The sequence below is a fragment of the Maniola jurtina genome, chromosome 4 (assembly GCF_905333055.1).
Source record: "Maniola jurtina chromosome 4, ilManJurt1.1, whole genome shotgun sequence".
Classification (NCBI taxonomy): domain Eukaryota; kingdom Metazoa; phylum Arthropoda; class Insecta; order Lepidoptera; family Nymphalidae; genus Maniola; species Maniola jurtina.
In genome coordinates this window covers 19,831-44,773 of record NC_060032.1, presented here as the reverse complement: position 1 = coordinate 44,773, position 24,943 = coordinate 19,831, and the positions used below count along the sequence as shown (strand labels likewise).

The window sequence follows — 24,943 nt, the reverse complement described above, 5'->3', positions numbered from 1 at the left end:
CTACATCCACCCACCTACATGCACGCTCACGCCATGCAAGTGTTCCCCGCACAAGGCGCGCGTCGTTATTCACTGTAACTGTGCCTAATGGTAATGCCAGCGTTATCGTGACCGGCCGCCGGAACTTTGCGTAAACGTAACGCTTTACAATCATCCGCAAACCCTTTACTCTACCTACTATTCATAATCATCAATTAGCGCGGACTGTTTTCAAGAGTCTTTAGGGTTTTCGAGTAGCTATTATGTCTGTGTCGAAAAACCAGTACGAAGCCAAACCGATGTTGTGTTAAGTTTACGTAAACGCGTAATCTCTGACCCGCCACCGACGTACTTACGCGGCGCCTTATCGCGCTACTCTTTAACGACGCGGCGACGGAACTCGCAGATAACGACATCAGAGATGCCTCATTATGCTTCCCGACCACCATTCACAACGACCGACCGACGCGCTGCCGCGGCTAGCGTCGATACTACCGCATCGTGGGGACCGACCACCCTTCACATCGCACAGCTTAGATCAGTCTACAGCCCAAAACAGCACCACTACAAATATCAAACACGTAGATAACATCTTATAGACAATCAGCCGAATACATATTGATAATTGCCATTACCATATTGTAATCGGAGACTGTCTTCGATCAAAACTTAATAGGGCGAGTAGGTACCTATACCTACCTACTGTGTAGTGGATTTTCGTGGAGAAAACTCATTTTCACGCTCCACTTGAGTCTGTTACAATTTGTTGTTGAGTGCGCGGGCGCAGGGCGCGGCGGGGCGAGGTGCGCGGGGCGGGGGAGGGGGGGCGCGCGCTTATCGCTCGCCCCCGCCGCCAGCGCGCCGCGCCCCGCCGCACCCCCGCGCTCGCCCGCGCCGCGGCTAATGTGAATCAGGTCGTCGGCTCCACATACGCTACATGCTACATACTAGCACATGATGAAACGACGATCGTTTTAACTTTTCATGATGAATAATATCGTTCCTGTAACATGTACCTGCCTACCTAACTTCCTACCCACTAACATCATTTATTTTAATTTTATTAGCAACGACAGGCGTTATCATAGAGTTAGAAATTACTTATTGTTCTGCCAACGATTGTGCAACTCTGTAGCTTTCGAAAACATTACCTCCTGAGCCACCTATCTGACTAGGTATCTACGGGCTTGCTAGGCGACTGGTATTTATATTTTGGGGGGTCTGGCCCCGGCGTCCAACCCTACGGTCTGGGCCCCGGGGTCCGACGCTAGGCATGTACACCTCCAACTTTTCGGAGAAGTCGCCGCCGCCTAAGTTATGAAGATCCGAGAACTACCCATGGTGAATTAATATTCAAGGGACCTACCTACCAAGCAAAGAGTTCATGACTGAACTGCAAGTAGGTAAGTAGGTACCAGCCTTCTCAATCGACCTGAGGATGCGGGATACAGCACTCTTAAACCATCATCATTGTCATCATTGTCAACCGATACACGTCTGCTGCCGGACATAGGGCTCTTGTGGGGACTTGCACACGCCACGGTGTAGCGCCCTGCGACTCGCTCGATGTCGTCTGTCCTACCTAGTGGGGGATCTTCCAACCTTCCAAACTTCCGGTGCGAGATCGCCATTCTAGCTCCTTGGGATCCAAACGTGTTGGTTGTTCGAACTAAGTACGTGCCCTGGCCATTGCCACTTCAGCTTCGCAACGCGCTGAGCTATGTCAGTTGCTCTGCATCTCCTACAGATTCTCATTTCTGACTTGATCACGTAGAGATACTCCAAGCTTAGCTCTCTCTGTCGCCCGAGGTCCACAGTTTGACATTAGACCGTGGGGATGTAGAAACTGTTACTTGTGAAATTATATTGTTACTGCCAAGCACGCTCAACTCTCAACCCTGACGATGCAAGTTACAGCACTCCTAAGCCGTGAGGATTTAGGAATTGCGAATTGTGGTTTGATATTAAGTAAGTATAGGCACCAAGCATCGACTTCATGACTGAGCTCCGAGTCCCAACCCTCAACCGTGATGATGCGGGGTGGAGATTGAGGAACTGTTGATGGTGGGTCGATAAGTATCAGACGTACCTACCGAGCAATGAGTTTATGATTAAAATCCAACTTCTCAAACCTGATGATGCAGCCACTCCTAAGCCTTAGAGATTTAGGATTTGCTGATGGTAAATTGATATTGTAGATACCAAGCGATAACTTCATAATTCTAAATTCCAAGTTTCAACTCTTCAACTCTGATGAAAAAGGATACAGCAGCACTCCTAAACCAACCGGCCATTCCGGGACTATTAGTGGTGAAATAATACTGACCAATAAAAAAAATTGTAATGTACCTAGGTATGAAGTCGGGCGAGCTTCACATTTGGATTTCTAATTTTGTTTTATTTATGCTCGCTCGACTTCATACCTAGTATACAATACACGTGTAACTAAACAAAAAATATTTATTACTTTTAGTGCTTGTGGTTTTTGAAGTCGGTTTTATTTTTATTTTGAATTTTTTTTATTTCACAATTTTTAGTGGCCCCACTGAACTATAATGCTATGCCCAGTTAAACCCTACTTACTGGTTATTACTAAGCTATTACACTAATCGCGAGCAATTTGCTCTTATCCATTGAGAAGTTCTGTTCTCCATCTCCGAAGATATTCATCAGATCTTCACCTTTATATGAGACCACTTGCACAGTATACCCTTTCAAAAAAATTTCCAAATCGGTTCAGGAGTCTTTGAGTAATCGGTGAACATACATTAAAAAATAAAAGATTCCGACGAATTGAGAATCTCCTCCTTTTTTTGAAGTCGGTTAATACCAAACATAGACTTCATTATTGAACTCCAAGTCCCAACTCTTCAATCTTGATGCTGCGGGGTACCTGCTGCAGTCCTAAGCCGTGAGGATTTTGGAACTGTTGATGGTGATAATATATTGCAGCCAGCGAGCAATAACTACTTGACCTCAGTCCTGATGCCAGGGCGCTTGATACAGGGTGCCGATACAGGCTGCCTGATACAGAGTGTCTGATACAGGGTGCCTGGTACAGGGTCCCTGATATAGAGTGCCTGATACAGGGCGCCTGATACAGGGTGCCGATACAGGGTGCCTGATACAGAGTGCCTGATACAGGGTGCCTGGTACAGGGTGCCTGGTACAGGGTCCCTGATATAGAGTGCCTGATACAGGGCGCCTGATACAGGGTGCCGATACAGGGTGCCTGATACAGAGTGCCTGATACAGGGTGCCTGGTACAGGGTCCCTGATACAGAGTGCCTGATACAGAGTGCCTGATACAGGGTGCCTGGTACAGGGTGCCTGGTACAGGGTCCCTGATATAGAGTGCCTGATACAGGGCGCCTGATACAGGGTGCCGATACAGGGTGCCTGATACAGAGTGCCTGATACAGGGTGCCTGGTACAGGGTCCCTGATACAGAGTGCCTGATACAGAGTGCCTGATACAGGGTGCCTGGTACAGGGTCCCTGATACAGAGTGCCTGATACAGAGTGCCTGATACAGAGTGCCTGATACAGAGTGCCTGATACAGAGTGCCTGATACACGGTGCCTGGTACAGGGTGCCTGATACAGAGTGCCTGGTACAGGGTGCCTGATAGTGCGCTCCGCCAGCACCGTAGTCTGCATCATCGTCATCACTTAATGGCGCGGTTGCAGTTGAGCGCATGTTTATAGTTTAAAAAACCAGCCAAGTGCGAGTCAGACACGCGCACTGAGGGTCCCGTACTCGGGTATTTTTCCGAGATTTTGCACGCTAAACCAAAAACTATTATTCATGAAAATAAATGAAATCTGTTTACTTGGTATAGTTATCTCACCTTGAAAATTGAAACACATTTTAATATTTTTTTTATGATGTTACCACAAATTAACAGTTTTCAGATTTATTCCTTTACTTGTGCAAGACATACCTACCTGCCTTTCATGATTCTAAGTCAACGGGAACCCACCCTATAGGTTTTCTTGCCAGACACGACGGATGGACAGACAGACAACAAAAAAATCCTATAAGGGTTCCGCTTTTCCTTTTGAGGTATCTACTTCCCTAAAAACCTATACCTATCCATGAAAATTTATAGCTTTTGGGTATGAATAAAAAAATACTTTGATTTTGGATTTAAGTAGGATATAGATATTCCCTGGAGATTTTCAGAAATTGCACTCGAGCGAAGCGAGGCGAGTGGCGAGGATAGTGGTAGGTGGTAGGTGGTGGATGGTACGTGATCTTACGTACTGGTGCAACGAAACCTAATAAGAAAATGAAGTAGATATATTTTATCGACCTATCCTATTTTAAATTTTCAATTACGAAGTACCTAGCCTGACTAAACTACAGGTAAATTAAAAATACATTAGCGCATAGTTTGAATACTTGTGAAGTAGGAGCATGCGGCGCGGCGTGCCGTACCTACTTACTTACTTGGCCGTGCGTCGGCGCCGCGTCCGCCACGCGGCGCACTCGCGGCGCTCTCGGCTGGACCCGAGCGTAGCCGGTAGGACACCGATTGTAGAACAGCTGGAGTACTATCTGGGTACTTACCGACTCGCTCCGAATACGTTCCTTTGCGTCAGACATGTCGGAGAAGCGGCGACCGCGCGCCGCGAGAACAATTTAAACGATTCCTGCGCACACGCAGCGCGGCCGCTGCAGCCGTGGAGGATCACCACTCGCTCACGAGGACGAGGAAGCGCTCCGGCAGCGAGCTGCGCGCGCGCCGCCGCTCGCCGCACTGCTGGGCGCCGCTCCGCGCACCAGCGATTCCGCTTTATCTAATCGCCGGATGATAAAGCCTGCCGCGACCCGCCGCCGCCGCCGCCGCCGCCGCCGCGACGCCGCGAGCTCACCTGCCGCCGGCACGCGGCGCACGCGGGCACGCAGCAATCCGAGAACCGTACGCGACTACGTGACCATTTCCACTTTAGAGAAAAATTGAAAATGAAATATCTGCTCGTACCTGAGCGAGTGACGAAGCCGCCGCTCGTCGCGCAGCAAGCCGCTACATTTTGTGTGACATTTTTCACAATTTCTTTTTTATAGGCGGCGCAGGAAATTGTATAATTTTGAAGTAAAACAAAACTTGCTAGTGGAACAGTGGTAGTTAAGGTGGTCAGTGCGACAGACTCGACCCGGTAGTGTGTGGGGGCTGGACTGTGGCTGTACTCACCGAAGTGGTACTCGTGCTTGGCGTCCGCCATGGCCGGGGCAGGTGCGGGGTGCGGGGGGCGACGTGCGGCGCGCGGGTTCGCATGCCGGTGCGCGGTCGCGAGCGCGCGCTGCGGAGGCCGGCGCGCGAGTCCGGCGCGCGCGCCGCGCACGGCCGCCCGGCCGCGCCCGCGCCGCCCGCCCTGCGGCCCAGCACAGCCGAGGTCGGCAGGGTCGCCGCGGCGCAGGGCGCAGAGGCGCGTGACGGTTTCACCCAGTTGAATAGCTTCCGCGCTTTCCCATCTCGATAGTCACGGGGTTTGTTGGGTTGGTTTTACTGTAATGTTAAAGTTTTAGCAGCAGCCCGGAGTTGGGCAGTTGGAAATGTTTTATTTGTTCCAAAAACAATTATTTAGTTGCCAGTTTGATTGCTTGGTGCTCTACATTCTGCACTAATATCTACAAGCATCTAAGCAGTATCTAAGTAGCCAAAATAAATCCAAAAGCTGTAGGTAAGATAATTAATATTAAAAATCGACACAAAGGGAGATAGCGTTACAAATTAAAATGGAAATACTAAGTCATGTAGGTACCTGGTTGGTAAATACATACAAAATTAAGTATTACCTCTTGGAACAGAATTATTACTAAGTGTGTAAGTACGTATAGTGAAGGCCTTAGGAAAGCCTTGGTAGGTGTATACATGAGCCGACCCGTAGGTAAACCAACCAAGATGCACTATTACTTACACATAATATCTAAATACTCACATTGTGCTTACAGGCCTTCAAAGTTCATTAATTAGAATTACTTACCTGAACTTAATTTTTTAAACTGTTTGGGTAGTTGAAAAAGGATTCGTCCAAGAAAGGATTGTTTTATTTTTTAGAGTTCCGTAACCAAACGGTAAAAGCGGAGCCCTATTACCTAATGACAATGTCCCTCTGCTGTCTGTCTAATGTCTATCTGTCAGTCCGCATGTCACACACAGCGGCTCGATTGCGGTAGAATGACAGGTTACTTAATGTCGCGATCGCAATCACCTCTGATTGGCTGACGCTCGCTCACTATTGGCTACAATGCATTGTTTCAACAAGAATACCATAAATTCAACAAATCAAAACAATGACAACAATGATTGATACAGTTTTCTCGCAATCTGTAGTTCGTAGACGAAACGAGATAAACAAACCTGAAATTTTATGCTTTGATGTACTTACTTACTTAGGTAGAACGTTTACCTAAAACCGAATATTAGAAATTAAATTAAATTATTTTCCAGCGGGCTCATAGGTACATGAAAAAAGGAGCCGGAAAATATATATTTTTCTTACCCTCGCATGTGGGATGTGATTATCTAGAACTATTGAGTAGAGTATGATCATATTTTTTAATGTTTTTGTCTTGAAAAATAAAAAAAATGGGGGCCATCAGTTTGAGACCATTTTTGTGACGGGGTCTATCCCAAAAACTGAATTAAGTAGCTAGAAATATGAATTTCTGGTATCTGGCATGTACAGAGCCTACTTTATACTGTATTTGAACAGCAAAATACTTGTACTGAAATAATAATTCATAAAATAGTTTGTAACATATCTATGGTTTGTAGGTACTTAAGCTTTGGGCTTTTGTTTGACGGTTGAGTGCGGTTTACAGATGGTTTACAGATGGTTTACAGATGGTTTACAGTGACTCGTTGGGAATTCATCGAATTGTTTTCCCCACGGAGTCACACTGTTATACTAGTTGCAACCTTTTTGTCCATTAGAATTACCAACGAAGTCAAAGTCAAAATCAAATCCTTTATTCAATTTCGGTAGGTACTTACCTACCATTGTACACTTTTTAATTGTTGTCAAAAATAATAATAATTATTATTGAATTTGTAAAATGTAGGTAGACAAGAAATAAAGTGCCGTATTAGCCAAGCCAAAGTCATGTTCCACAAGATGTCCAAGATCCTCTGCAGCACCAAATTACCTACAGCTTGAGCTGAGATGCCGCCTTGTAAAGTGCTATGTCTGGTCTATGTATGAATCTTGGGTTCTCAAAAAGGAAGCAACTAACTGCCTGCAAGCTTTCGAAATGTGGATTTACGGGAAAATGCTCAAGATAACCTGGAACAGCTTTACACCGAACACCAAGGTACTGGAATTGGTCCACAAAGAGAGAGAACTCATGTCCACCATCATGCGAAGGAAGCTCGCTTTCTTTGGGCATTTACAGAGAGGAGGACAATTCTCATTCCCAAGATTAATGTTGGAAGGCAGAATTGCAGGCAAAAGAGCTCAAGGTCGCCAAAGACGCAAATGATTGGACGATATAAGGGGGTGGACAGGGCTTAGCGACCCGAAGTTGAAAGAGGCGGCTTTTAATAGAGAAGCTTTTCGGATGATGATCGCCAAACTTCGTTTCGAAGAAGGCACGCGATGATGATGAAAATGTAGGTAGGTGCCACGGTGATAAGAAACTCTGGGTGTGACTCGATGGTAAGAAAAAGAAAATCGATGAAAAGTCACATTTACTTATTTAGATACTATTGTGATGTGGTGAGTGGGTGATGATGATGACTGATGATGCAGATGATCGCCGCGCGGTCGCACTGTGCACTGTGGAAGTGAAGACCAGAACGCAGTGTGGCTTACACACTGACGTTACTACATACTGTAGGTACAATATATAAAATGTTAGAGTTCTAAATATTTTTATGATGCCGCTATCTACTGGGCGTAAGTTTTGGTTTTACAAAAACCAGGTGGGAAATTATTGGTTTCCCGGGATCAAAAAAAAAAAAATCTCCAAGGGCACTTGGGTTTCAACTCGCTTAAAAGTAAAACCCGACGAGAGTGCGAACAAATTGGTACAATTTGCAAGATTCTTATGGGTGTGATTGACTGCTCTGCACAACAAGCTCTGCTCCGCTTACGCACCCACTGATCACAGCTACCTCCGCCCGCGCCGCCGCCGCCGCCGCAAGCTTTTCGTGAGTCCATTTAGTCGCACGGTAGCGCGCGCCAGGTCTCCCATACCGCGCACTTTGCTGAAGGAGTCCCCTCGCTGTGACATATTTGCTGACAAATGGGCTGACCTCATAGGTCAGATCCTGCACTTTTGTGAGAATTTGTAGTTGACATTTTAGACTTTACATTACTTTTTAGACATTATTGACTTAACAAAATTATTTTTACTGTATAATTTAATTAGTGTAATTGGACTTAAAAGGTCCGTTCTAATTAAATAATTAATTAAATAAATAAATAAATAAAAGTAGCATAAGACGTTTCCGGGATACGAACTGTTTTTTTACCACATTTTACCAATTATGTAGATGACGCCCGCGACTATCCGGTGTAGATTAGGTTATTTTTAATTCCGTGGCAAGTATTTCCCTGGACATAAGGGTGTTATTAGTAGTAGGTACTCTGTCTTTCCCGGGTTACACCTACCTAACAATTGATTACTGGATGTTCGGTAATACGGACGTTAAACGGCTAAAAATTATTACCTACATAATATTAGTGTTCAGAAAAATGCTCCATCAAAGTTATCTTCATTTTAATAGTACATTATTGCAAAGGCCAGGATATATAGGCAATTGCAGGTCGAGTATGAGTTTGGCGAGGACTTCACTAAATACGAGACAGGCAATTGCCATTTCCCGCCGAGCCATATATAGTGTTTTTTTCAAAAGAATGCAAGGAAATAAAACACACTTTTTATATTATACATCAAATGCCGTTTTTAACATGAACTGTACATTTCCGCATGGAATCAATTGCCCATAATGTAGATGGCTTTTTAGTTTTAGCAATCTCATTAAAATACGCCAAAAATACTGTTTCGGAGAAAATTCAAAAAATTCAAAAATCAAAATATCTTTATTCAATTAGACTTTTACAAGTTCTTTTGAATCGTCAAAAGCATCTACCACTGGTTCGGAATGCCTTTTCTACCGAGAAGAACCAGCAAGCAACTCGGCGGTTGCTCTTTTCAAAGATTTGATATACAATATTATGCCATGTATAAAAGCAATTGAAGTCCTGCGCATTGCTGGAGCGAATTGCAGGTCAAATCCACGCTCTTTTATCATTTACATAATCTTCGATAGTATAATATTACGCTTTTCTCAGGAGCATATTTTTAGTAGATTTTTTGAACCTGTGTAAAGGCAAGTCCAAAATTGGCTGAGGAATTGTTATAAAAGATTATACCCATTCCCACAAATGACTTTTGGACCTTCCTGAGGCGGAGCGTAGGAGTCGCAAGCTTGACGGTGTCTAGTCAGCCTGTTGTGTAGATCGCCAACTCTCTTGTAACTAAGAATATTTTTAACCGACTTCCTAAAAAGGAGGAGGTTCTCAATTCGTCGGAATCTTTTTTTTTATTTTTTATTTTATTTTTTATGTGTGTTCCCCGATTACTCTGTAGCGGTTACCACATTCACAAGATATGTTTTTTTTTTGTTTGAAAGGGTATACTGTGCAGGTGGTCCCATATAAATTTGGTGAAGATCTGATGAATATCTTCGGAGATGGAGAACAGAACTTCTCAATGGATAAGAGCAAATTGCTTGCGATCAGTGTAATAGCTTAGTAAACAGTTTTAACTGGCATTGCATACTTTTTAGTGGCCGCAATGTACAGTGGGGCCACTAAAAACTGTGAAATAAAAATATTTCAAAAGAAAAATAAAACCGACTTCAAAAACCACAAACACTAAAAAGTACAAAATAATTTTTGTTTAGCTACACGTGTAATGTACCTAGGTATGAAGTCGAGCGAGCATATTATAAATCCAAGAGTGAAGCTCGCCCGACTTCATACCTAGGTACATTACATGTGTAGCTAAACAAAAATTATTTTGTACTTTTTAGTGTTTGTGATTTTTGAAGTCGGTTTTATTTTTCTTTTGAAAATTTTTGTCTTATAAAAATTATGTTGTTGTAAATATATTGACTTGAAATGTTGACTTTTTTCTCGTTTTTCCAACTCATAAAAATTTCATATATTTTCATGTATTTTTCTTGACTTCGCTGAAAGCAGGTTTTCCATTGCCAATTCAATTTGGCTTCTGATCTTAAATCTAGTGGAGTGCAATAATTAATCTCCATTTCACACTCTGAGCCGTTGAAACTCATTTTAATTATTATTAAATGTATATTTATTAAGTAGGTATGTAACTAAATAACAAATCAAGACGAATTTTCAGCTTTGCCGCCAATTTTTTTTTCATCATCTGTGCCGACAGACAAACGCATCTAGGGCTATACAGTGCAGCCACGTAAACGCAATTTGTACTAAGCAAAGAGACTATGGTATGCCAAGAATGAGTAATGACAAAAGAGATCCGATCAAAGAGTATTTGGCGGATTATAGCAAAATAATTTTTAACTGTTTCTTGCCAAAGAGTATTTATTAATAACCTCCACGCCGTTTCAAATTCAAAAAACGCTCCAGCAATGGATTTGATTTTCTTTCTCCGAAAATTCGATACTTCACGTATTCTTTTTTCAAAATAATGACAATATTTCCATGCATGTTAGAGAAAAGAATATTAATCCCTATGGGGCGCCAGCCAGGTAACCTCCCAGTGTGCCTGGATGCTGCTGGTCCGTTTTGGATGCGTCCGAGGGGAAGAGCAGTGTTCGGGCCGGTGCGCCCCGGTAACATGGCTAATAATTTCTCTTCGGAGATATTGTTGGCTATGGCTAATGACCTGGCAGGGGGGGAGGTTTCTCCGCGTGTCCCTCTGACTAGCAGAGGGCACAGTGGACGAAGCGTAGGACGGGACACGGGCGACGTGCGCGTCCCAGGGTCGGGGGACGCACTTCGTTGGTGCGTCCCGGAGGTGGTGGGGACCGAGCAGGTCCCCAGTGGAGGGTCTGCCTCGGCAGACGTCGCTGGCTGGGTTGCGGTGTTTGCTTCGGCCGTTCCCGTGACCCAGTCGCCAGGCGACGCGCAGTAGCGCCGCTGGGGTTTAGTGGGTATTCCGGTCGCCTCTCGGCCGGCGAGTCCCACATACCCTCCCTCCGGGGGGGATGCGTAAATGCATTCCCCAGCGTCAACAAAAAAAAAAAAAAAAAAGCTCTGTAAGATCTAGATTCTAGATCTATGTACATGGTCACAGAATTGTCATATTTATTATTTCAATTAAATATCATTTCCTTAAAACGTCATCTAGCTTCGAAGAGTGACGTATGGTTAAAACTTTGTTGGCAAAGTAATGGCCGATTATATCGACAGATGGCACTGATGGCACTAGTGTCTAGACTACAACGAGAAACCGTACTTATGAAAGGGCCCGGTTGCCAAATGAAAATAATATTGTAATAAGAATTAAAATAAGTACCTATATAAAATATTTTTTCATTAGAAAATTATTGCTAAGTTCACTTTTTTTTGTCTTCAGATGTCAAAACGACTACAGGCAATACTATTTTATTTTTATCTGGCCTAATATAATAGCGTGTAGGCAGGAAAAGATAAATAAGCAGGTAATCATACGAATCATCAAAATTATTAATCATTGAAAACAATCGCAAAGAGAGAGTTCGTTTAATCAATCTGTAATGGAATCAGATAACGAATTATTGTACCTACAGCGGCATCTATCTGCCAACACGAAACAATCACACTGCTCTCAGCTGCCATACCTAGCTTACGTCTACGTTGCTAGCGTGCTATGCGCAGTCAGGTATGTGTTGTCTGTATGTAGTCGAAGGTCGAGCACGCGTGTCGGCCGCGAGCTGTCGCGACTGTGACGTTTGTGTTATAGTTCACAGCATACAGCGAGGTGGAGTCAGCATGTCGTCGGAGCCCTGCGCGGTGCGCGCCATGCGCCGCGAGGACGTGCCCGCCGTGCACCGCATGATCCACGTGAGTGATGTAACTCGAGACACGCGCATGTCGGCCTTATTTACGTGAACAGCGGGAGAAAAGATTTAGCCTATCGGATGCTTATCGGTAAATTTCGGATTATGGTTATTCTCATCAGTTAAGAACCACTAGGTATAGCATGAGTATGAGTGGAGTATATATACCATAAATATTATTTGATACAATAATAGGTAGGCACAACGATTCTGTTGGATGTTGCAGGAACTGGCGGCGTTCGAGGGGATGCCTGAGGGGCCGAAACTCAGCGTGGAAGGTGAACAGTGTATTGTTAACGAATAATTAATAGTGCATTTACTAACTTTTATTCACTAAAATTAAGCAAAAGTAGTCAATGATAAAATTAATGATGTATTCAGCACGCCTGCGTAATTATAATAGCGCAACTCAGTCAGACATATTGCTAGTCGTTAAGTAAGAGGAGCGGAGCGCACGATGTATGTGTTACGTCGACAGATCTGATCGAGGACGGGTTCTCGAGCTCGCCGAGCTGGTTCTTCGGGCTGGTGGCGGAGGTCGGCGGCGAGCTGGTGGGCCACGCGCTGTGCAGCCGCGCCTACTCCAGCTGGACGCGCCGCGCCTTCTACGTGGAGGACCTGTACGTGCGGCCGGCGCGGCGCGGCGCGGGCGTCGGCCGCCGCCTGCTGCGCGAGCTGTGCCAGGTCGAGCCCCTTGTGTGCTGAATCACTGGACGACTTCTGTACCTACATCGAACATAATATTTTAAAAAATTTAATCGGAGGAAGCTAAATATAAGTTATCCATATGAGTATAGAATAATGATTAAGGAGGCCCAAACAGTATTTTTTGTGTTAAGTGAAAAATTCTTAAGCCGCGTTAGGAGATTTTAATGGATGCTCGGAGTGCCAATAGATGTAAAAACTAAACTATTTAATCTACTGAAACTACTGAACCGATTTGAATGCATTAATTGGACTGGGGAGGATAAGATAGGATCGTGATTTGAGTAATGTATGACTCGGTAGTGCCGATAGCGATAGTGGTCCGCTTCAAACTCTGTGTATCGCTGAATAATTGGCGAAGTGTGTAAACACCTGCTGCAAAGAGCCTGGAGCCTCCAGCGGACATCCGAGCCGAGTGACCACAGTGCCAGGTGAAACTGTCCGTTTCGACAAGTAGGCTGATTTAGGACAATTAGGTAGGGACCCTGCCCGAACGAGCCGAGCGTTCTGGGACGTGTCGCGTTGAGTGCGGTGTGCGCGTGTGCAGATGGCGCTGGAGAGCGGCGTGCACCGCATCGACTGGCACGTGCTGAGCAGCAACGCGGACGCGCTGCGCTTCTACGCGCGGCTCGGCGCGCGCGACCTGGCCGCCAGCGAGGGCCGCGCGGCGCTGCGCCTCGACCGCGCCCGCATCGAGGCCGTCGCGCGCGGCGAGTTGCTGCCCGCCGCGTCCGATGCTCCCCAGTCCCCACCACGGTCCACGACTAACTAATTAATATACCGACTCATCCAAACAGCTTCCTGACGAGTCACACTTGATCATGTCACACTAGTACTACTCTAGGTATGACTCGATGGGAAGAGTCGCATTTACTTTGACTGGGTGATAAATAACTACATTTATTTTATTATTAATTCATATTTCTATATTTATCTTATAAATTTTTTAATAAAAAAATATTTAACAATACAAACTGTAAGTTTTGTCATGACATACTTAATCAAAAAGTAGCAAATAGCAAAAAAAATAAAACAAGACCTAGAGGAAAATCCGTCATGAATACCATCGGCCACAGTGGTTATGTCGGACTCCTACCGACTAAAAATCCGTCATGAATACCATCGGCCACAGTGGTTATGTCGGACTTCTACCGACTAAAAATCCGTCATGAATACCATCGGCCACAGTGGTTATGTCGGACTCCTACCGACTAAAAATCCGTCATGAATACCATCGGCCACAGTGGTTATGGCGGACTCCTACCGACTAAAAATCCGTCATGAATACCATCGGCCACAGTGGTTATGTCGGACTCCTACCGACTAAAAATCCGTCATGAATACCATCGGCCACAGTGGTTATGTCGGAGTCCTACCGACTACACACGCAGTTCTATCCCACCGCTGACGACGGAGCACAAGCGACCGGCGACGCCTCGCTACTCCGCCAGCCCACCACTACACTATGTGCCCGTTACAGGCATGTCACAACCAGCTGTCTGCACGCCGACCAACCCGACCACGCTGTAAACGACGCATCGCCCCGCGTGCATCATCCACAGGTCCTCCCGAAGGCTAGGGTTCGCGGGGAGGGCAATTCCCTTTCCACGTTCCCCATCCTCAGTATCTGTTTCGCCCGACACCAAACTGGATAAGTGAAACCGGTGGCGTGGCCAGCGATCGGATAAAAATAAACATCAGTTTTAGAATCACACTAATATTATAAAGGAGAAAGCTTGTATATGTGTGTGTGTATGTTTGTTACTCCTTCACGCAAAAACTACTGGACAGATTGGGCTGAAATTTAGAATGGAGTTAGATTGTACCCTGGATTAGCACATAGGCTACTTTTTATCCCGTAAAATCAAGGAGTTCCCACGGGAATTTTAAAAAACCTACATCCACGCGAACGAAGTCGCGGGCATCAGCTAGTATACAGATAAAGCCCTTTCATATGACATTCCACTTGATATAGTTATCTTACTTTGAAAATTGAAAATACTAATTATATATTATTATTAGTTCTTGAACCCATTTTAATTTTTTTTTGTGATGTAACCAATGATGTAACCACAAATTCACGGTTTTAGAATTTTATTCTTTACATGTGCTATATTAAGACTTATCTACCTGCCCATGATTCTAGACTAACGGAAAGTACTTACCCTATAAGTTTTCGTGACAGACACTACAGAAGGGCAGACAGAGAGACAGGCGCCAAAGTGATCCTATAAGGGTTCCTCTTTTCCTTTTGAGTACGGAACCCTTAGTGTGCGAGTCCGACTCGCATTTGACCGGGTTATTTCGCTTATGAATGAATAAATGAATAAGTCAAGACGTGTGCATCGTCGGACGATAATAGTATACTGTGACTGTCGACACACACACACACACGAGAGACTTCGCCGCGCCGGGCCGTGGCGAGGGGCCGGTGAGTCTACGGGCCCCGTGTGCTACGGGCGGCGGCGTAGCGTGCGCCGAGCGTGCGCAGTGGCGAGCGCGCGCTACGCGGCGGCAGTGGCCGGCGAGCGCGCGCCGCGACCTCGCGTACTGCGCCGCGCTGCGCCTCGCGCCCTGCCCGCCGCCCCGACGCCCTGCTCGTGCTGCGTGTTGCGCGACACGCATCTCCGCTTCGGAATTATTATTGACTGCTAAACAACAACCTACTTTTGAATAATATACGCTGAATTATTAATATAGATACCACCACACGCTACATCCTTCATGTATCTGTAGTAGAGGTGTCAAATATGGTTACATTTACATATCTTAATACTAACGCTAGTTACTTAAAAATATTGAATATTTTTTACGATAGAATATATTCCTAAAAAAAATAAAAAAAAATTGAACTTCCCTTCATACTTTTACGGGCTTAGGACTGTCTAGTTCACACACTAGGCGTACTTAAAAGTTCATTTAGGATCACTTTGTTGTCTGTCTGTTTGTTTGTCCGTCCGTCCGTCGTGTCTGTCAAGAACCTAGACCTACAATCATGAAATTTGGCAGGCAGGTAGGTCTTACGTAGCCTAGTAGTCACCTGCCTGTACAATGTACATTCTAAAACAGATTTTTATTTAATTGTACTTCCCGTTCACCTACAATCATGAAATTTGGCAGGTAGGTAGGTTTTATAGCACAAGTAAGATACTATACCAAGTGGAGTATCATATGAAAGAGCTTTACTTGTACATTCTAAAACAGATTTTTATTTATTGTTTTTACAATAGAATATTATGTAAACCATAAAAAGCATGGATTTGACTCGCTTCAGCAATGCGCGAGGCTGCAATTGCTATTACATAATATTGTTATAAGTGTAAATTAAAAAATTATAACACCCCCGACAAGTGAAGTTTACAGTAACTAGAAAAAAGCTGATAAAACTTTCATACGGCTGAGCCGATTTTCTTGGACTATAGCTAAGAACACTTTCGATCAAGCCACATTTCAAACAAAAAAAACTAAATTAAAATCGGTTCATTAGTTTAGGAGCTACGATGCCACAGACAGATACACACGTCAAACTTATAGCGCCCCTCTTTTTGGGTCGGGGGTTAATAAACAACTGAACACTTGAAAAGAGCAACCGCCGAGTTTCTTGACGATTCAAAAGCACTTGTAAAATGTAAAAGTTTACTTGAATAAATATACCTACCTATATTTTATAGTATATTTATTAGTACAGCTACAAGGTTACAGTTACAAAAACAAATAATAGGTTCTCGTTGTTAGCACCCTTCCGATACAGAACCCTGAAAAACATAGAGAAATCCCGAACTTAAGAAAGTAGGTACAAGTTTGTCAATAGGTACATTGAAAATATTATTAACTATGTCAATTGAAATTATTTCATCACGCTAAAACAGGTACAAAAATCTAACAGGCCAAGCACGCCGAAGCTATAACGGACACTTGGATTCTATGGCCACCTTCCAGCTCCATCATGAGATTCTGGATATGATCTATATTCACTCTAAAGTACTTGTCAAGGCAAATCCAACGAGACCAAACACGACCGAGTTACCCTGTTCAGAAGTTGAGAAATTTTATGCCCACCCGGTTCCATCATCAAACCACCGATATGGTACCATAATTATTGCATTGTAATCGAAGTTAAATATCTGATTACTGTTTCAAATTTCAACTCAATCGGTTAGAAAAACTAATCTGAAGTTGAGTTGCAAGAATTAACCACATAAACACTAAGTAGATAGGTATTTACTACTTACTACTTAAAAAGAAAACATAGTAGCTAATTCATACGTGTTATAAAATTATGCACATATTTCCAAAAACATCAACTAGCACTTTACGTACCTAACTACCTAACCTATAAATAATAACTAACGCACGACACAAATCTATCTACGAAAAACGAAACAATTAATTATCCACATTCAAAATAATTATCGACACTCACGTTGACAAATAAATAAACTGCAGTCCTGATTTAATAGAATACGAAAACCTAGATAAATAATTTATTCTATCGCAGTATTCCACATTCGAACCAATCTCGGGTTAGATAGGCAAAATACTAAAAATGATGTAACAGTTACGCAATATCCAATATTTTTATTATTACTGTTGTGACTTGTGAGTTGTGACGTAGGCGTAGATCGTAGCTGTATCTTTAGCAAACGCCTCGTCAAATTTAAAAGCAATTCTAATGCTAGTAAGAATTTCTATTTTTTTTAAATTACTATATTTTGTAATCAATATGGGGTTTAATGAAAATCTAATATCCTGAATATTTTTCTATATTGAATATGTATTATAGATAAATTATTTTTTGACACCACTAATCTGTAGAGTTAATTGTAGGTAAATAAAATTAATTATTAAGTGATTGAACTATCGCAGATTGAATTTACAATTTGTAAGTGTTGTTTTGAATCTCGTGCGATTTATTGAAAGAAAGTGATTGATTCGTTGACCGGCCAGGAGGCGCCCCGACCGGACGCCGCCGAGCGAGCCGGCGGCGCGGCGAGCGGCGCGCCATGCCGGCCACGTGACCGCGCGCCATGCGCGCCGCGCTGCTGCTGCCGGCCCTGCTGCTGCTGAGCGCGCGCGCGCTGCCCGCGCCTTCCGCCGCGCCTCCCGCCGCGCCGCCCCCCGCGCCACTGCTGCTCGTGGCGCGCTCGGCGTGCCGCGCCCCGGACGCGGTCACGCGAGCTCGCCTGGAGCGCTACGCCACCGACAGCGCGCGCTTCTCGCGCCTGCCCGCCCACTACCGCCTGCTCGGCCACGAAGGTACTTACAGCTCCGACGACATCACCTACCATCGCTTGTAGAGCTTCATTTTTGGGCATCACTATTCACTTTTCTTTTAGTACCGATTCATGTTTACCGTATCACTGGTCGAAGACCCAGCCGTCGAGACGAAAACAATAAGGAGTCCGGTGCGCCTCTTTTGGCCGCCCTCATGTTTGACTCGCGTTTGATGACGCCCCCTCGTGTTGCAGAGACGTGCGGAGCCGGCTGGCGCGCGGCGGTGGCGCGGCGCGCGCTGGAGGCGCTGGGCGCGGGTGGCGGTGTGGTGGCGGTGGGGCGGCTGGGCGCGCGCGCGTGTGGCGCCGTGGCCGCCGCCGCCACCGCGCTGAGCCGCCCGCAGCCCGCGCCGTGCGGGGAGGCGCGCGCGCGCGGCGCCGCGCTTGCGCACCTCGCGCTGCTCCTGCGCTGGCGGCGCGTGCTCGTGGCGCCGCCGGCCGCCCGCAGCGCGCCCGAGTGCGGCGCAGCGCTGCTGGAAGCGGAGCGCGCGCTGGCCGCAGCCGGCGTGGCGGTGCGGCGGCCGCCGGGCGACCCCACACGCCCTCCGCACGGTGAGTAGCGCGCAACCCTGTCTACGCGCCGTCAGGTAAAATGAGCTCTGACAATGAACACTGGCTGATTCATCGATCATTTTGTGGTAATAAAAGAGATGGGATTGTTTTAACTACCGCGCAATTGATGCGTCAGTGGAGCTTTCGTTTTGCAGGCTGCAGTTGACGCTTTCCATACAGTGTTATGCGCAGAATTTCATGATTCTAGGTCAACGGGTAGTACCCTATAGGTTTTCTTGACAGACACGACAGACGGACAGACAGACACAAAAACAGACAACAAAGTGATCCTGTAAGGGTTCCTTTTTTCCTTTTGAAGTGCGGAACTCTAACTAAACATCTAAACTAAACTAATGGTAATGGGTTAAATTACAAATTATGAAATTTTGATAAAAAAACCGTCAAGTACGAGCCGGACCAGCACACGAAGCACATTTTGTGAAAATTTCAACTCTGTACCTATTATAGTTCACGAGATACAGCCCGCTGACAGACAGACGGACAGACGCACGGGCACATGGAATGCGGAGGCTTTGTAATAGGGTCCCATTGGCACCCTTAGGGTACGGAACCCTAAAATACTACTGTGTTAAGTTACGGTGTTAAGTGTTCACTTCTCTCGGCAGTCCCCGCTGTTTGTTGTGACTGCTACAAGGCTCTGCTCAAGTGCGACTGTCGCATGTCGTCATAATGTAACGTCTATGCTTACACAGACGTCTGAGAACGAAGTTATATTTGATTCAACGAAACTAACCTTGGATCCCTAATTCTGTTCAGCTGTTATCCTTTGCGACTCGTCGGTCGTAGCGGCGACGTGGCGACGAGTGGCGGCGACGTGGCGCGGCGCCGACACCGACGTGCTGCTGCTGCGCGTGGCCGAGCCCGCGGACGCGCACGCGCACTACCGACTCACGAACGAGTCGGTATCGGAGATCGACGCGGCCAATGGGAAATCGCTCTCCACTCCAGAGTCTGTGATGGACGTTTTCGTATCGGATTACTTTGGATCTCTTCGGGAATCGCTTCCTCTGCGCTCGACTCACCGCGGGAACGCGACCGGAGCTGCAGACAATTCATCGGTCTCGGTCTCGGAGATCCCAGCGGAGCAGTCTTTGTGGGAAAACGCGACGCACCGCGACGGTACGCAAGCGGACACGGGCTCGGCCGAGCGCGGCGGCGACCTCCACGACGCACGCGACGATCGCTCGCTGATTCTGAGCGATGAACTCTCGCTCGAAATCGATTCTGACGCGCGGTCTGTGTACGACGAGATTTTAGAAGCCGCTCTGCTTCACGAGGAAGCGATGCGAACGGGGGAGGAGATTTATCGTTACAATTTTTTTTTGTACAAAAGTACAGCCGTCGACGCGAGTTGGGCACGGGCGAGCGTCGCGGTGACATCGCACCGGCCGCTGCGCGCGCCCGAGCGCTGGACGACGCGCGTCGCCGTGGACGCGGCGGGCGAGCGCGAGCTTCGGCGCCGGGGCCAGGCGCGCGCCGCCGACGGCGAGCCGGCGCCGCCCGCGGCCGCGCTGGCGCTGTGCGCGGCGTGCGCGCTGGGCGGCGCGCTGGTGGCGGGCGCGGCGCTGGCGGCGTTTGCGCGGCGGAGCGGCCTGCGCCGCGCGCCGCGCCGCCCGCGCGCCTCGCCCGTGTTAGCCGCCGCTGACTTCGCGTTCCCGACCGACGAGCGCGGCGTAGGCGAGGGCATGGAGAGCATGCTGGGCTGGCTGCAGCAGCTGCACGAGCTGCGCGAGGCGCCGCGCCCCGCGCTGCTGCGCCGCCCCGACGCGCCGCCCTCCGCGCCCTCCTCCACCTGCAGCGCCTCGCGCCTCGCGCCCGACGCGCGCGTCCGGTACAAGGTGCCCGCTACATTTTACATTATTTTGTACCTCGTTATGTGCAGCTTCATACGTTCTATTCTATAATAAAACTGCAGTAACTGGACGATTTCTGTACATCAAAATATATATTCTGATAATTTTAAAAGGAAGGAGCATTAGTATCGATATACTACCGTCTGTTGTTTTAACTGGGACAGTATGGGGCAATTTAAAACCATAGGAGATACAGGAAAGCTGTCTGTGGAAATTTCAGCTCTTTTTTTGTGAAAACAATTTTGGCATAGTCAATCTTTACCTCCTACGGTTTTGTATTTCCCCTTGTTAAACTGTCTCGGTTCTGTGTTCTCGGTAGGAACAGCATTCCGAACCAGTGGTAGATTATTTTGACGATTCAAAAGCACTTGTAAAAGTTTAATTGAATAAAAATAAATTGAATTTGAATTTGAATTTGAATTTGAATTTGTCTTACTTACTTGTCTTGTTAAACTAACCTTGTTGTACTGTCCTTGTTAAAAAAATCACACTGTATTGTGTACAATAATATAGTGTCAGCTGATAGCGAATGTTGTGATGGTGCAGGGCGACCCCGTCCACGTGAAGTACTTGCCGGCCGCCACGCTCGAGCTGCGCCGCAAGACCGTCGACATCCTGCTGGTCATGCAGAGCCTGCGCCACGAGAACTTGAACCCCTTCATCGGTGAGTGCCATCGCCCCTCCCTTGCCAAGCTGAATTCCAGTATCTGGCTGTAAGCTACGATGGGAAAATCAGCTTCACCGCGCACATTCGCAAAGCAGCGTCTACTACATCAAGCATGTCTAAGGTCGATAGTCATCCACTGCCTACCCTGCACAGCGACTTCGCCAGCGAACACGAGGTCCCCGATGTTTAACGTCACCCGGACGTGGACTCAGCCACGGTCTCGGCGGCGTGCGGTTATTCGTCCTAACGTCTTTCGTTCGTGGCCGTGGTTCGCCCCCTCGATCTCTCCAATCGTTTCCTCGGGCCCCGGGTTGAGCTTCGGGCTCGTCGACTCTCTGGGTGATGCCGTCCGGCCAGTAGGGCCCACGCACCATACTCAACCCGAAAAAAAATGACTGTCCCCGTACGCACAGGCTGCCTGACGGAGGTGCGGCCGGCGCTGGTGTGGGAGGCGTGCGGGCGCGGCTCGCTGGAGGACGTGCTGGTGGCGGACGACATCGGGCTGGACTGGACGTTCCGCCTGTCGTTGCTCACGGACCTGGTGCGCGGCATGCGCTACCTGCACCAGTCACCCGTGCGCCTGCACGCGCGCCTGTCATCGCGCAACTGCGTCGTGGACGCGCGCTGGGTGCTGCGCGTCACCGACTACGGCCTGCCCGCGCTGGCTGCGGCGCAGGCGCTGCCCTACCCGCCGCGCGCCGCCCGAGGTCGGTATACTGCCCCTCCCGCACACCCCGCGCCGCACTCCGCCTCGAGTCCGTCACGTGCCTCTGTTGCAGAGCTGCTGTGGACGGCGCCGGAGCTGCTGCGCGAGGCGAGCTCGGCGTCGGTGCCGGGCGGCACGCAGGCGGGCGACGTGTTCTCGTTCGGCATCATCATGCAGGAGGTGATCGTGCGCGGCGAGCCCTACTGCATGCTGTCGCTGTCACCGGAAGGTGAGCGGTGCCGTGCGGGAAGAGGCGGGGGGGAGCAGCGTGTGCGCGGACTCTGACGCCCATCATTTGCAGAGATCGTGGAAAAGCTGCGGCGCCCGCCGCCGCTGGTGCGGCCGTCCGTGTCGCTGGGCGCTGCGCCGCCCGACGCCGTGGCCGTCATGCGCCAGTGCTGGAGCGAGCAGCCCGACCTGCGCCCCGACTTCGCGCGCCTGCACGACCTCTTCCGCCACATGCACCGCGGCAGGTACCCGCCCTGCCTTCGCTTTACGTCTCACTCTCATCCAAATCGTGTGTCTCACTCTGTCCGAATCGATATCCCTCTTTTTAATTTTTCAGAAAAACGAACATCGTGGACTCCATGTTTGAGATGTTGGAAAAATATAGCAATAATTTAGAAGAATTAGTCAAGGATCGCACGGAGCAGCTCGACATGGAGAAAAAAAAGACGGAACAGCTCCTGAACCGCATGCTGCCTCGGTGAGCGCTTTGGTTGGAGTGAGATGTGGACGCGTGGGGCGCGTGACGAGGTCGCTGTTGTCGCAGGTCGGTGGCGGAGCGGCTGCTGCTGGGGCTGCGCGTGGAGCCGGAGGAGTTCGAGGACGTGTCGGTGTACTTCAGCGACATCGTGGGCTTCACGGCGCTGGCGGCGCGCTCCACGCCCGTGCAGGTGGTGGACCTGCTCAACGACCTGTACACGACCTTCGACGCCGCCATCGAGCAGTACCGCGTGTACAAGGTAGCGTTGCCTCCGTCCCCTCCCGCGCCCCGCGCCCCCGCCGCTAACGCGCGTGTGTCGCAGGTGGAGACGATCGGCGACGCGTACATGGTGGTGGGCGGGCTGCCGCAGCGCTGCGCCGACCACGCCGAGCGCGTGGCCACCATGGCGCTGCACCTGCTGCACCTGGCGGGCCGCTTCCGCATCCGCCACCTGCCCGCCGCGCCGCTGCACCTGCGCAGCGGCCTGCACTCGGGCCCGTGCTGCGCCGGCGTGGTGGGGCTCACCATGCCGCGCTATTGCCTGTTCGGCGACACCGTGAACACCGCGTCGCGCATGGAGTCCACGGGCGCGGCGTGGCGTGTGCAGCTGTCTGGTGCCACGGCGACGCGCCTGCTGGCGGCGGGCGGCTTCCGGCTGCGCGCGCGCGGCCTCACGCCGGTCAAGGGCAAGGGCGCCATGCTCACCTACTGGCTGCTGGGCAAGGACGGCTTCGACAAGCCTCTGCCCGCGCCGCCACCGCTCGAGTACGTGCCGCTCTCCCATGCATACTTCACAGTGGTTGTTCCACTGAATATACTCGTAGTTCGACATAGTGCATTTGTGTAGTTGGTGTATGTCCATTGTCCACTTTTGATTAGTTTTTTTGTTTTTAAGATTCCTTCATTGATATTTAATTGAAATTAGGACGGAAGAAGTGTTGTTCGAGGCGGAAGGTGAGGCCGAGGGCGAGGCGCCGGCCGCCCGCGCCGCGCCAGAGCGCCAGGGCTCCGACCCCTCCCCAGACAAGTTCGGTTAGTTGTGATGATATGAGAGCGAAATGTAATGCGAAAATCGAGGCGTCACTGCAATGTTTGACGGCCGCTCTCCCCGCAGCGTGGCAGCGCTCGGGCGCCGCGTCGGCCAGCAACAGCCCGCCCGCCGCGCAGCGCCGCGCGCGCTACCTGCGCTCCTCGGCCGCGTCCGTGGCCGGCCCCGACGCGCCCCGCGCCGGCGCCGCGCGCGGGCTGCGGCGCCAGTGGTCGCTGGAGCGCGGCGACGCGCTGGCGGCCTCGGCGGCCGACGGCGACGCGGCCAGCTCGCCGCTGGAGCCGCTCGCGCTGCGCGCGCCGCCGTCGCGCACGGCGCCGCCGCGCTACCGCACGCGCCGCGTCGTGTCCACGCTGGACGTGTCGGCGTGGTGACGTCACGGCTCCTCCCCCGACAATAATTTTCGTAGTGGAGCTCTTCGGAAGCTCGGTCGATGTCTCTTTCTTCTTAGATATCGTGAATGTCGTTGTGATTATCGATTTACGTAGAAATTAACATTTAGCTCGTGTCGAGAAATATTTTTATTAAAAGAGAGTCTCCGATTTACGTATTCTCGGACGATTTGTGTATTTTTTAATCTTTTCTTTATTAAAAATCTTTTATCTTTAACAGTAGTTTTATTGATTTTATCTCATCCCGTGTGTTGAACATGGACCATACTTGCGACTAGACACCACAGACCACGAATCCGGAGATAGACGACGAAGTTCCATAGATCTGTTTATGATTAGTAGCGAGTACTATTCATACCGATAATATCGGATTATATATATAGAAAAAATCAATATCTATCTATAATAAACTTTATGGACTTTGTCTGTGGTGGCGTTTGTTGGCGCGCGTGTTGTGACTTTTTGGAGTGTTTTTTTGTTAAAAGTGGCCGGTTTTTGTGTCCCGCTGGTGTTTATTGGTGGTGGAACTGACCGAGGAACTGACTGAGAAGCGCTCTAAAGGGGCGCCGCGTGTATGTCGGCGGGCGCCAGCACAGACGAAGTCCATACTTATACATATAGTTTTCCTAACTTGTAAATAACTACACACTTGACATTGGCTAATCAGTGTAAAAAGCCAGACGAGAGAAAAAAAAAAAAAAAACTTTCTTTGTATCATGGTCTTTCTATTTCACCCTCTTATGGCAATTTAACACTATACATTACACGTCTCTTTCCCACAATATAATATAGATGTAAACGGTTGCGGCGAAACGTCACGATGACGTCATGACAGCCTAGTAATTTTAGGAATGAGCTTCGAAAATCGTAATGAATCGTAAATTAAATATAGTGTCGCACTTTATCGTAAAAATATCGGCTTTTCGGTTTTCATTTACCGATTTTCGGCAAATAACCGATTTATTCAACTTTTTTTGGTCAACAAAAATAAAACGA

At 48.2% G+C, this 24,943-nt stretch overlaps 2 protein-coding genes across 5 annotated transcripts in view; one reads left to right on the top strand and one right to left on the bottom strand.

Annotated features, from left to right (window-relative positions):
• The window catches only part of LOC123864901 (transcription factor BCFI-like), a 46,278-nt gene extending 40,970 nt beyond the window's left edge, over positions 1-5,308 (bottom strand). The window contains exon 1 of the mRNA XM_045905645.1: positions 5,176-5,308. Within this exon, the coding sequence (XP_045761601.1) occupies positions 5,176-5,206 (31 nt within the window). The 5' untranslated portion in view covers positions 5,207-5,308. The remainder of the gene's footprint in view (positions 1-5,175) is intronic.
• A 4,561-nt stretch (positions 5,309-9,869) lies between these two features.
• On the top strand, positions 9,870-24,143 carry LOC123864899 (retinal guanylyl cyclase 1-like). Of its 4 annotated transcripts, XM_045905628.1 has the most exons (13): positions 11,452-11,846; positions 11,928-12,028; positions 12,251-12,302; positions 12,503-12,708; positions 20,975-21,092; positions 21,509-21,802; positions 21,875-22,030; positions 22,103-22,274; positions 22,367-22,507; positions 22,574-22,766; positions 22,830-23,272; positions 23,433-23,539; positions 23,622-24,143. In XM_045905628.1, exons 2-13 carry the CDS (start codon positions 11,957-11,959, stop codon positions 23,927-23,929), a joined length of 2,262 nt encoding a protein of 753 aa, XP_045761584.1. In that variant the 5' UTR covers positions 11,452-11,846; positions 11,928-11,956; the 3' UTR covers positions 23,930-24,143. The 4 variants fall into 4 exon arrangements, with proteins under 4 accessions (XP_045761586.1, XP_045761584.1, XP_045761583.1 ...); XM_045905627.1 differs by having other exon boundaries at positions 11,452-12,028; XM_045905630.1 differs by lacking the exons at positions 11,452-11,846; positions 11,928-12,028; positions 12,251-12,302; positions 12,503-12,708 and adding exons at positions 9,870-9,875; positions 20,625-20,631 and having other exon boundaries at positions 20,942-21,092; positions 23,622-24,141.
• Positions 24,144-24,943: the final 800 nt, after the last annotated feature.